The sequence below is a fragment of the Oncorhynchus keta genome, chromosome 35 (genome assembly GCF_023373465.1).
Source record: "Oncorhynchus keta strain PuntledgeMale-10-30-2019 chromosome 35, Oket_V2, whole genome shotgun sequence".
NCBI lineage: Eukaryota > Metazoa > Chordata > Actinopteri > Salmoniformes > Salmonidae > Oncorhynchus > Oncorhynchus keta.
In genome coordinates, this window is record NC_068455.1 from 70,214,101 (window position 1) to 70,226,985 (window position 12,885).

Below are 12,885 nucleotides of genomic sequence, written 5' to 3' on the forward strand. Positions count from 1 at the left end.
AGAAACAAGAATTAACGGTCGTCACTAGTTACCACATCCACAAAGTCACAGACCTTGCCTATTTCTACAATTTATCTCCTTACATTTTTACTTAAAAAACATTACCTTTACTCTAACGGCAACCACACTGCTAACCGAATGCCCAACCATAACGTCAAATTAAGACCAAAAAGCAGATTTTAGTTTTCATTGATTTTTACGATATAGTCCATTTCACTTTGTAGCTGTGCTATCTAGCGGAAACCAAAATAAACCGAGCGATCAGGGAAATTCCATTTACGTCACGTGCAAAATAAAACTTCCCTTTCCTATTGATAGGTGGTATAGCTGTAAACTAAAATTAACCTCGTCTTCAAATTAATTATTTGCAACAATCTAGTATTCAGTCAATAATAATGGTTGTCAACTGAAGTAGCCTAAGTCCATATCAATACACAATTGGGACATAATCATAATATGCCTAAAATAGGTTATGTAGTGGAATTTAAAACTATTATTCAAAAAAATAAACGTTATTTTCAAAACACACCTCATTAGGACATTTTTCTAAAATTGCCCGTCATAATAAAAACATGTCATTGTCAATGACTCGAAGAAACGGCTATTTAGCTTATAAAAACATTTTACAACTGTCACCAATCAGGGTAGCTTCACCTTCACTCTATTTCGCAGCCAGGTGAGGCGCCCCTGCTCTGTCACTCAATCAGTGCGTCATCCCTCTGATTCTGCCAACTCTTGATGGGAAGTGAAAGACGTTTATGAGAAGTACACCGCCATTAGAAAAGATATCTCGCAGAAAATGAACTGACATATTTTTAACACAACGGGTTTGATCATTTTCGCTGCTATTTCATTGCAAAATAGGGTTTTAATAACACCTGTTGTTATAAAGAGCATGACAACCACAAAGGTAAGCATGTTTGTTCTGTTTGGTTCTGTGATTTTTTTCTTATTTTTATTGAATGGTAAATTACAATTGAGGAAGTTAAAAGAGTACGAAGGAAAATACCAATATAGTTGAGAGATTGAGTCTTTACTCTCTCTCTCTCTCTCTCTCTCTTTCAATTAAATTAATTTCAAAGGGCTTCATTGGCATGGGAAACATAATGTTTACATTGGCACAGCAAGTGAAATAGATAATACACAAAGTGAAATAAACAATCCAAAATTAACAGTAAACATTACACTCACAAAAGTTTCAAAGTAATAAAGACATTCCCAATGTCATATTAGTGTTATAACGATGTGCAAATAGTTAAAGTACGAAAGGGAAAATAAATAAACATAAATATGGGTTGTATTTACAATAGTGTTTGTTCTTCACTGGTTGCCCATTTCTTGTGGCAACAGGTCACAAATCTCGCTGCTGTGATGGCACACTGTGGTTTTTCACCCAGTAGATATGGGAGTTGATCGGAATTGGATAGTTTTTTTTTCTCTCTCGCTCTCCCTCCTTTGTCTTTTTTCTATTTCTGTCTTGAGGGTATTCTTTATGGTGGTCTGTTCTTCTCACTTTGGCACAGTAGCTACAGTAAATCAGTTACTTTGTGCAGTATTGTAGCCTACATCTGTACATTCTTTTGTAAATCATCACACATGCTGTAACAATCCATTGTTTCATTTGTGGTTTAGTTGCAGTATTTCTCCTTGGCCTCCTGGTGAAAGATGGAACTGTCCAGTTGTCCGGCTCCGTTGCTGATTGGTGATGACAGCCTGCAGAAATGGTGTGTGATTGGCTCAGGAGGGTTTGGACAGATCCACAAGGCCAGACATGTAGAGTGGGGGTTGGACGTGGCCATCAAGTTGTTGCATTATGATGACGGGTAAGTATGGTCTATTTCACAACTTTGCATAAAAGTACTTTCTTGAGTTGAGTGCATATTCATCTTGTAGCGACCATTGTTAATCCAACACCTATTGATCTCATCAAGGGGTTCGGATCTCTTGGGGTAACGACAGTCGTTTGACCCCGGTTCGAAGTACTGACCCAGGCAAACTCCACATTTTCCTCAATAACATGTTGCCTATATCTCTGTCAATTATTTTGTCTCTCCACTCACACACCTCTACCTACCTACAAATCACACACACACACACACACACACACACACACACACACACACACACACACACACACACACACACACACACACACACACACACACACACACACCTACCTCTACCTACCCATCACACACACACATATCTACCTCTACCTACCCATCACACACACACATACACACCAGCTCCAGCTCATCTCTGCTCAGAGAGGCAGACCTCATGCGCCAGGGGGGGAGCTCATATGTCCTCAGGATCCTAGGGGTGTACCAGGGACGGCCCCCAAGCTCCGGCCCCTCCACCCACCTGGGGCTGGTCATGGAGGTAAATAATACCTACTGTGAATAAGTCTGACTTAGTGACTCATGCACGGGTGGTAATTAGTAGCATATACAATGTGTGGGTATTTATTCTCCTTTATTTGTAATATTTCTACAGTTTATGGAGAGGGGGTCCCTGGCGACCCTACAGGAACGTCTCTCCGGCCCCCCACCCTGGCCCCTGTCCTTCCGCCTGGCCCACCAGGTGGCTCTGGGCATGAACTTTCTCCACCACCTCGATCCGCCCCTGCTGCACCTGGATCTCAAGCCCAGTAACGTGCTGCTGGATGACAGCCTCCATGCCAAGGCAAGTCCCAGGCTTCTTGGTTTGATACAGTACCAGGCAAAAGTTTGGACACACTTATACATTCAAGGGTTTATCTTTATTTTTGACTATTTTCTACATTGTAGAAAAGTAGTGAAGACATCAAAACTATGAAATAACACATATGGAATCATGTAATAACCAAAAAAGTGTTAAACAAATCTAAATATATTTTATATTTGAGGTTCTTCAAAGTAGCCACCCTTTGCCTTGATGACAGCTTTGCACACTTTTGTCATTCCCTCAACCAGATTCATTAGGTAGTCACCTGGAATGCCTTTACAACAGTATTGAAGGTGTTTCCACATATGCTGAGCATTTGTTGGCTGCTTTTGCTTTACTCTGCGGTCCAAGTCATCCCAAACCATCTTGTAACGGCTCTCGTCGAAAGGAGTGGACCAAAGCGCAGCATGGAAAGTGTTCATGATTTTTATTATTTTATTTATTATTTTTATTACTCAAACAAAATAACAAAGCGAAAACGAAAGCGCACAGTTCTGTCAGATATAGACACGGAAAGTGGAAAGTGTTCATGATTTTTATTATTTTATTTATTATTTTTATTACTCAAACAAAATAACAAAGCGAAAACGAAAGCGCACAGTTCTGTCAGATATAGACACTAAACAGAAAACAAGACCGCACAAAACCCAAAAGGAAAATGACAACTTATATATGATCCCCAATCAGAGACGATGATAAACAGCTGCCTCTGATTGGGAACCACACTCGGAAAAAAACAAAGAAATAGAAAACATAGACTTTCCCACCCGAGTCACACCCTGACCTAACCAAACATAGAGAATAATAAGGATCTCTAAGGTCAGGGCGTGACAGTACCCCCCCCGTCGCTGGTGGCTCCGGACTGGGGACCGTCGCTGGAGGCTCCGGAATGGGGACCGTCGCTGGAGGCTCCGGAATGGGGACCGTCGCTGGAGGCTCCGGACTGGGGACCGTCGCTGGAGGCTCCGCAATGGGGACCCTCGCTGGAGGCTCTGGACTGGGGACCGTCGCTGGAAGCTCCGACTGGGGACCGTCGCTGGAGGCTCCGGAATGGGGACCGTCGCCGGAGGCTCCGGACTGGGGACCATCGCTGGAGGCTCCGGAATGGGGACCGTCGCTGGAGGCTCCGGACTGGGGACCGTCGCTGGAGGCCCCGGAATGGGGACCGTCGCTTTTGGCTCTGGACTGGGGACCGTCGCTGGAGGCTCCGGAATGGGGACCGTCGCTGGAGGCCCCGGAATGGGGACCGTCGCTTTTGGCTCTGGACTGGGGACCGTCGCCGGAGGCTCCGGACTGGGGACCGTCGCCGGAGGCTCTGGACTGCGAATCATCACTGCATGCTTCGTGCCATTGATCATCACTGCAGGCTCCGGGAGCTGGCGCAGGATAGCCTGGGCCGAAGAGACGCATCGGAGACCAGGAACGCTGAGCCGGCACAATCCGTCCTGGCTGAATGCCCACTCTAGCACAGCAACTGCGGGGAGCTGGTACAGAGCGCACCGGGCTGTGAATGCACACTGGAGACACAGTGCTCATCACCCCATAACACGGTGCCTGACCGGTCACACGCTCCCCACTGTAAGCACGGGGAGTTGGCTCAGGTCTAAACATTTTGGGGGGTGACTCTGCCAATCTCCCCGTGTGCCACCCCCCAAAATGTTTTTGGAGCTGCCTCTCTGGCTTCCATTGTTGTCTCAACTTTTCGTAGCGTCGCCGTTCCTCTCTCTCTACCTCTGCCTGCTTCCATGGCAGGGTCTTGTCCCCTGCCATTACCTCCTCCCAGGTCCAGGATGTCCTCCACTTCCTGTTCTCCCAGGCCCAGGATCCCTGCTCATCCTGACCACGCTGCTTGGTCCTTTGGTGGTGGGGTCTTCTGTAACGGCTCTCGTCGAAAGGAGTGGACCAAAGCGCAGCGTGGAAAGTGTTCATGATTTTTATTATCAAAAAAACACTCGAACAAAATAACAATGCGAAAACGAAAGCGCACAGTTCTGTCAGGTACAGACACTAAACAGAAAACAAGACCCCACAAAACCCTAAAGGAAAATGACAACTTATATATGATCCCCAATCGGAGACAACGATAAACAGCTGCCTCTGATTGGGAACCACACTCAGCAAAACACTAAGAAATAGAAAACATAGACTTTCCCACCCGAGTCACACCCTAACTTAACCAAATGTAGAGAATAATAAGGATCTCTACGGTCACGGTGTGACACATCTCAATTTGGTTGAGGTCGGGTGATTGTGGGGGCCAGGTCATTTGATGCAGCACTCCATCACTCTCTTTCTTGGTCAAATAACCCTTCCAAATCAAATCCAATTTTAAATAGTCACATGTGCTGAATACAACCGGTCTGTAGACCTTACAGTGAAATGCTTACTTACAAGTCCTTAACTAACAATGCAGTTTTAAGAAACATAAGTGTTTGGAAAGTATTTCCTAAAATAAACTGAAGTAAAAAATTAAGAGATAGAAAAACAACAAACATTATGAACCAAATAAGTTTCAAATAACACAAAAAAACACACACAGGACTTGGTCAGGTGGTTTAAGCATGTCCCAGTTTAGGTCACCTAGCAGGACAAATTCAGACTTAGTGTAAGGAGCCAGGAGAGCGTTTTGGGCAGATAGGGTACAGGCTGGTGCTGATGGAGGATGATAGCACCCAGTCAACAAAAAGCTATTTGAAAGTTGAATGCTTAAAACCAGCAAATAAAATTGTTTGGGGACAGACTTGGTGGAAACAACAGAGCACTGAAGGAGATCCTTGGCAAAGATTGCCACTCCCCCACCTTTGGAAGATCTGTCTTACCGAAAAGGTTATAACCAGAAAGGTTAACATCAGTATTCAAAACACTCTTCCGTAATTAACCACGTCTTAGTAATGACCAACACATCTGGATTGGAGCTGTGAACCCACACTTTCAATTAATACATTTTAGGAAATTAGCTTCTAGTGTTAACGTGCAGAAAACTCAGGCTTTTACGAGAGCAGAAATTCATAATCAGAGCACAAGTCAGAATTGGTGCTAGAAACAGTAGATGGGCCAGGGTGTACATGCACATTTCCAGATTTCATGAACAGTAATACAATCAAGGTACGACAGAGGACAGGGAGAGCTCTGCAGTGCTGATTTATGACATCTGAATGTGCATTAGATGGTAACAAAATCATATTATACAGCCAGTGACAGCCATGCTGGTTAAGTGTGCCTTGAATTCTAAATAAATCACTGACAGTGTCACCAGCAAGCACCCCCACACCATCACACCTCCTCCATGATTCACGGTGGGAACCACACATGTGGAGATGACCAAAAGACAGATTTCCACCGGTCTCATGTCCATTGCTCGTGTTTCTTGGTCCAAGCAAGTCTCTTCTTCTTATCGGTGTCCTTTAGTAGTGGTTTCTTCACAGCAACCATGAAGGCCTGATTCACGCAGTCTCCTCTGAACATTTGATGTTGAGGTGTGTCTGTTACTTGAACTCTGTGAAGCATTTATTTGGGATGCAATCTGAGGTGCAGTTAATTGCCGATTTGCAGCAGAGGTAACTCTGGGTCTTCATTTCCTGTGGCGATCCTCATTAGACCCAGTTTCATCATAGTGCTTGACAGTTTTTACGACTGCACTTGAAGAAACTTTCAATGTTCTTGAGATTTTCAGAATTCACTGACCTTCACGTTTTAAATTAATGACGGACTGTCATTTCTCTTTACTTATTTGGGCTCCCAAGTAGCGCAGCTGTCTAAGGCACTGCATCTCTGCGTCTCAGTGCTAGAGGCGTCACTACAGACCCTGGTTCGATTCCAGGCTGTATCACAACCGGCCTTGATTGGGAGTCCCATAGGGCAGCGCACAATTCGCCCGGGTTAGGGTTTGGCAGGGGTAGACCGTCATTGTAAATAAGAATTTGTTCTTCACTGACTTGCCTAGTTAAATGAATAGGGCTATCTTCTATATACTAACCCTACCTTGTCGCAACACAACTGATTGGCTCAAAGGAAATTCCACAAATTAACTTTTAACAAGGCACACCTGTTAATTGCAATGCATTCCAGATGATGACCTCATGAAGCTGGTTGAGAGAATGCCAAGAGTGTGCAAAGCTGGTTTTAAGGCAAAGGGTGGCTACTTTGAAGAATCTCAAATATAAAATATATTTTCATTTTTCATTTCTACATGATTCCATATGTTTTATTTCATAGTTTTCATGTATAATGAAAACTATTTCAGATTCCAAGAACACAGGATGAGATGTTACTATCCTTTGTGCAAGCACTTCCAAGAGTTAATGAACAGTGAGCGTGGTGAAATTTGGGGAGCGCATCGTTCGTCAGTAGTGTACCTTTGGTTCCTAGGGTGTTTCGGCCTTTCACACTATACACCCTCCCCAAAGGCGGCTAGCGACAGGGTGATCAATCCTACGCTTGCGTCCCATTCCCAATTAGTCATAGGAGTTGCCTTGTTGTTGATAGCCAACATCCCATGGGACTATGCATGGCAGGGGCGTCCTCCTCCCTGAGTCAAGCATTGTTGACCGCATACCTCCTGGCCCTCTCACTTCGGGGCCCAGCTGGGGTCTTTCCTCTTCATCCAGAGCCACTGACTGCTGCCTTCTGCCGCCTCTGATACAGCTTTGATTGCCGCACGCTGGCTCTGGCCCTTAATTCCCAGGTCTCTAAGCAATCTGGTTGTAGATGTTGCCACACAACCTCTGCAGCCCACCTCCACTGGTCGGACTTCTGTGTTCCAGCCATGATGCCGTGCTTCGGCAGCTAGATCAGCATAGCGCAGATGTTTTCGCTCATAAGCCTCATCTACTGAGTTTTCCCAGGGTACTGTGAGCTCAATGATGAAGACCTTATTGAGTGAACGGGACCAGAGCACCATGTCAGGTCTTAGGGTGGTGGTTGCGATCTCCGGAGGAAACACAAGTTGCCGGCCAATGTCAGCTAGCATTTTCCAGTCGCGGGCCAAGCGCAGTTGGTCTCGCTCTAATGGTGTAGAGCCGCTCTTCGGTGGTTTAGCCCCTTCGCGGACAAAGTTTGTCCGTAAGGAGTGTGATGCTGCTGTGGGTGGTAGGGAATTGGTGGCAGCTCGCTTGTCCTCCAGGGCGGACGCAAGGTTTTTAAGGACTTGGTTGTGACGCCAAGTGTAGCGTCCTTGGGTGAGGCTTGTTTTACACCCTGTGAGAATGTGCCTGAGGTTGGCTGGCATGGAACAGAGGGCACAGTCCGGATCTTCACCATATCATTGGTGAAGATTAACTGGTGTTGGAAGGACGTCATATGTTGCTCTGATGGAAAAGCTCAACCGCCTCGCTTCCATGGCCCACAGATCCTTCCAGCTGATCTTCCTCTTCTCCACACTGTCCCATCGAGTCCACTGTCCCTGTTTGGCAAGAGAGACTGCCTTGGCCCACCTTGCAGCCTCCTCCTGATGGCGTACTTCCTGCACTACCATCTTCCGCCGCTCTGGTGCAGTGGCCTTACTCCAAGCAGCACGGCTAGTTAGCCCAAGGCCTCCTCTCCCTTGCTGAACATGACCCACAATGTCAGCATGTCTGAGGGCTGCTGTTGCCTCCTGGACTGCTTTTCCTGGCCTCCATTTGCGCCCAGTTGCCAAGGTCGGCGCGTTGTTGCTCACCACTGGGTCTCGAGATTCATTCAGTGTCATCTGGAGCCTGGTTTTTGCACACTTGAATTCCTCTGCTAGACTGGTGAGGGGCAGCTTGAGGACACCATCTCCATAGAGGCCTACGGTGGTAAGGCATCGTGGAACTCCGAGCCACTTCTAGCCTGTGACTCCTCTTTCCATCTTCTCCACTGTTGAGATTGGAACCTCAGGCCTTTAACTTTCGAGGTAGCTGGGTGTTGTTGATGGACTGTAGGCTACTACTGATGTCTTTGCGCAGCTGTTGCACCTGGTCATTGTCCTTCAGGCTTGCATCATACCACCTTCCAAGGCTTTTTACCGGCTGCTCAGACACTGTTGGGATTTGGTCATCTCCGATTAAGAATTTCAGGTCAGAGAGTAGTCCCTTCACAATCGAGATGCTGTGTGACTTGGATGGTTTAATCTTCATACGGGCCCAGCTGATGTTCTCCTCAAGTTTTCTGAGCAGTCTTCTGGTGCATGGGACAGTGGTGGTCAATGTTGTAATGTCATCCATGTAGGCTCTGAGTGGAGGGAGGCGGAAACCAGAGTCGACTCGCTGTCCACCAGCAACCCATTTTGAGGATCTGATGATAACCTCCATTGCCATTGTGAATGCCAACGGAGAAATGGTACATCCCGCCATTATACCTGCATTCAGGCACTGCCATGAGGTGGTGAACTCTGAGGTGGTGAAGCAGAACTGCAGATTCTGGAAGTACGACTTCACCAGGTTTGTGATGGTGTCCGGTATGTGGAAAAATCTGAAGGCAGACCACAGGAGTTCATGGGGCACAGAGCCAAATGCATTGGCGAGGTCGAGGAAGACTACATGGAGGTCCCTTTTCTCCACCTTGGCCATTTGGATCTGGTGCCAGATCATGCTTGAATGTTCCAAGCAGCCAGAGAACCCTGATATTCCTGCCTTCTGTACAGATGTATCGATGTACGCATTCCTTTGCAGGTACTCGGCCATCCTCTGGGCAATGACCCTAAAGAAGATTTTACCCTCGACATTCAGTAAGGAGATTGGGCGGAATTGGCTGATGTTCACTGCATCCTTCTCCTTAGGGATCAGGACCCCGCCTGCCCTACGCCACACTTTGGGTATTATCTTGTTCTGCCAAGCTGTTCTCATAAGCCTCCAGAGGAACCTCAGGACGTCTGGTGCGTTCTTATACACTTTGCACGGGACTCCATTTGGCCCCGGGGCTGATGATGTTCTTGCCCGTCGAACTGTGTTTTCCACCTCTTTCCATGTCGGAGGGCTGGTCTCAATATGATGTTCCGGGGGTTCAATGGGTGGGATATCTGATGGGATGGCCAGATGTTCATGTCGCTTTGAGTCTAAGTTTGTTGCTCTCAGGTGCTCCTCTAGGTCTTTCTTTGTTGTTTTTAGAGCTCCACTTTTTTCCTTTGTGAAGAGACTTTTAAGGAACTTGAAGGGATCTTTATAGAATCGAGTTCTAGTTTGTTCTTTCTTCCTTCTGCGTTTCCGTAGGTTCTCTGCTCTACGGAGGGATGCCAACCGGGTTTTGATGTCAGCCTGAAGTGCCTCTATGCCCTCCTTTTCCACTTCCGAGGCCTTCTTCCACTGTTTCTTAAGCTGCCGCCTTTCTTGAACAAGGCGCTTGATTTCTTGTTGCCTCCTGGGAACTGGTGGGGTTGGAACCTTTCTCCCACCTTTTGCCTCTTCCATTCCAAATCTTTCTGTCCCGTACTCATAGATGATGTCCCCCATCCTCTCCAACTTCTTCTCCACTGTGCCTCGAAGTTTCTTGAGGGTCAAGGTAAGGTCAGTATTCACTGTTTCCCACAACTTCTTGTCACTGGCGCCAGGCCACTTCACATACGGTCTGTGCCCTGGTAGTCTCCTCTCGACTGCAGGTCTGGGAGGCTGGGTGAGTTCCACTCCTGTTGTTGGTTCCACCTCAGTTGCTACTTCGGTGCTTGAGTTTACGTCCTCCATGACAGTGGTACTGATGCATTGCAAACTATGGTTTGCGTCCAGTTGCTGTGCTTCATTCGACTGATTTGATCGCTTTCGCAGAAAGTAATCAATGCGAGTTCTCTGTCTCTCTTTACCCAAACACCCCTTCTTCCCCTGGTGGATCCTCAACCCATGGTGTGATGTAACTTTCCTCCAACCACAGACACATACCTGCATCTGTTTGTGGCCCACTGTTGCAGCAGAACTTGTGACAGTTACTGTGGTGTTCTCTTGTGCTGTGCTCTCATTACTCGTAGTCGTTTCCAGTCCAGTCGTTACCATGTTGTCAGCCGATCAGTCATCTTCCGCCCCCGCTCTCGCAGACTCTAGGGGTATTCTCGTATGTTGACTTTCTGTAGCTAAAGCGGGTGTTTCCAACATACTGCGAAGCATGGGAAACTACAGAAATGGGAAGCTACCCGATGACTGTTCCAGTGGGGTCTATTCCCTCCTGTTAGCCGTCTCTCCGTGCCGCCACAAGGACTTTCCCCTGTTGTCAGCTGATCTTTCTCAGCAGTCACTGGACTAGTCCAGATATTCAGATTCCAAGAACACAGGATGAGATGTTACTATCCTTTGTGCAAGCACTTCCAAGAGTTAATGAACAGTGAGCGTGGTGAAATTTGGGGAGCGCATCGTCAGTAGTGTACCTTTGGTTCCTAGGGTGTTTCGGCCTTTCACACTATACACCCTCCCCAAAGGCGGCATGTATAATACATACTTGTACATCTGTGAAATAGGACAAATATAAGCACACACCAAATAATAATTATTACACTTGTGTTGTTGAATGTTGATCCCAACTCCCGAGTCTGTCTCCTGATTCTATTCTGTCAGCATTCACTTGGTCATTCTGAAAGTTTTTCTCGTAATGCCTGAAATGCAGACGACGATGTGGTCATCGATGGAGCTGCCCAAAAAATGTTTCTCAGCCAACGGGAAAACCAGAACCTCTTCAATTTGAGCCAGATTGACAGCGCTCTGACCCAATGAGAATGGGGGGCACCAAGAGAGGCCAATCATATTCAGGGACGGCTGGTGCAGAGATATGTCCCCCCCATGCACCTCCCTTGGCAATTTCACCAATGATTGTAACATTATTCTCTCTCTCCAGCTGACAGATTTCGGCCTAGCCAGGGTTTACCACAGCATTTCCAAAGCGAACAGGAAGGACACGGGAGAGGATGGCGGTACATTAAGTTACATGCCACCAGAGGCTTTTGACATGACATACAAGCCCACCCACGCCTCGGATATATACAGGTAAGGATACACCATTGATACAATTGACATTTCACTGTTTCTCAAGGCATCATTCAGAATAATAAAACAGTTTACAGCAGGTATAAAATGTGCAGCGAAATGCTTGTGAACTGAATGGATACATATAGTGCCTACAGAATGTTTTCACACTCAGATTTTTTTCCACATTATGTTGTGTTACAGTCTTAAAATGGACTACATTGAGATTTTGTGTCACTGGCCTAAACACAATGTGGAATTCGAAATGTTTATAAAAAATTCATAAAAAATGAAAAGCTGAAGTGTCTTGAGTCAAGAAGTATTCAACCCCTTTGTTATGGCAAGCCTAAATAAGTTCAGGAGTACAAATGTTCTTACATAGTCATATAAGTCATACACTGTGAGTGAGTGTTTTAAAATCATTTTTGAATGACTACCTCATCTGTTAATTCCACTTTGCATGGTGTATGAACACACCCAGTCACTACAAAGTTACAGGCATCCTTCCTAACTCGGACAGGAAGGAAACCGCTCAGGGATTTCACCATGAGGCCAATGGTGATTTATAAAACAGGTACAGAGTTTAATGGGAAAGGGGGATACCTAGTCAGTTGCACAACTGAAAGCATTCAACCAAAATGTGTCTTTCGCATTTAACCCAACCCCTCTGAATCAGAGAGGTGCGGGGGGCTGCCTTAATCAACATCCATGTTATATGTGCACAGGGAGCAGTTGTTGTGGTTAACTGCATTGCTCAAGGGCAGAACGACAGTATTTTCCACCTTGCCAGCTCTGAAATCAAACAAGCAACCACTATGCTACCTGCCGCTCTTCAATGGCTGTGATAAGAGAACTGAGAAGGGGCCAAAACCTTGTAGTTACTCCACAATACTAACCTCACTGACCATGTGAAAAGAAGGAAGCCTAGTTATACTGCAATAAATGTGGAAAAGCAATTAACTTTTTGCCCTGAATACAAGTGTTATGTTTGTGGTGTTAGGTTCTAAATAAACAGATTAAAACTCGCAGATTCTTAATAAAGCTCAAACCAAGTTTATCCACGCACTGGGTCAGTCTTATACAGCTGCATAAGACAAAGACATATTTCCACCAGTGGTATTCTGTCTAAACATTGCATATTTATTGCAAGGCAGGAAGTTAAGTAATGCGGGCAATAAACTGTTCCTTCTCCCTTAATATGACCTCTCCATGCTCTCCATGCTCATCAGTGCCTGTAAACATGTGATTGCCTTTTTTTTACTCAGTACATTCCAAGCTGAAT

General features: G+C 46.0%; 2 protein-coding genes across 2 annotated transcripts in view; both read left to right on the plus strand.

Moving 5' to 3' along the window:
• Positions 1–12,885, plus strand: part of LOC118367991 (proteoglycan 3-like) — a 150,989-nt gene that overhangs the window by 27,512 nt on the left and 110,592 nt on the right. The gene's annotated exons all lie outside the window — the stretch shown is intronic.
• ripk3 (receptor-interacting serine-threonine kinase 3) overlaps positions 730–12,885 on the plus strand; it is a 19,884-nt gene continuing 7,728 nt past the window's right edge. Inside the window, exons 1-5 of the mRNA XM_052497499.1 lie at positions 730–910; positions 1,633–1,823; positions 2,247–2,382; positions 2,497–2,685; positions 11,476–11,624. Coding sequence (XP_052353459.1) covers positions 1,666–1,823; positions 2,247–2,382; positions 2,497–2,685; positions 11,476–11,624 — 632 coding nt within the window. The 5' untranslated portion in view covers positions 730–910; positions 1,633–1,665. The remainder of the gene's footprint in view (positions 911–1,632; positions 1,824–2,246; positions 2,383–2,496; positions 2,686–11,475; positions 11,625–12,885) is intronic.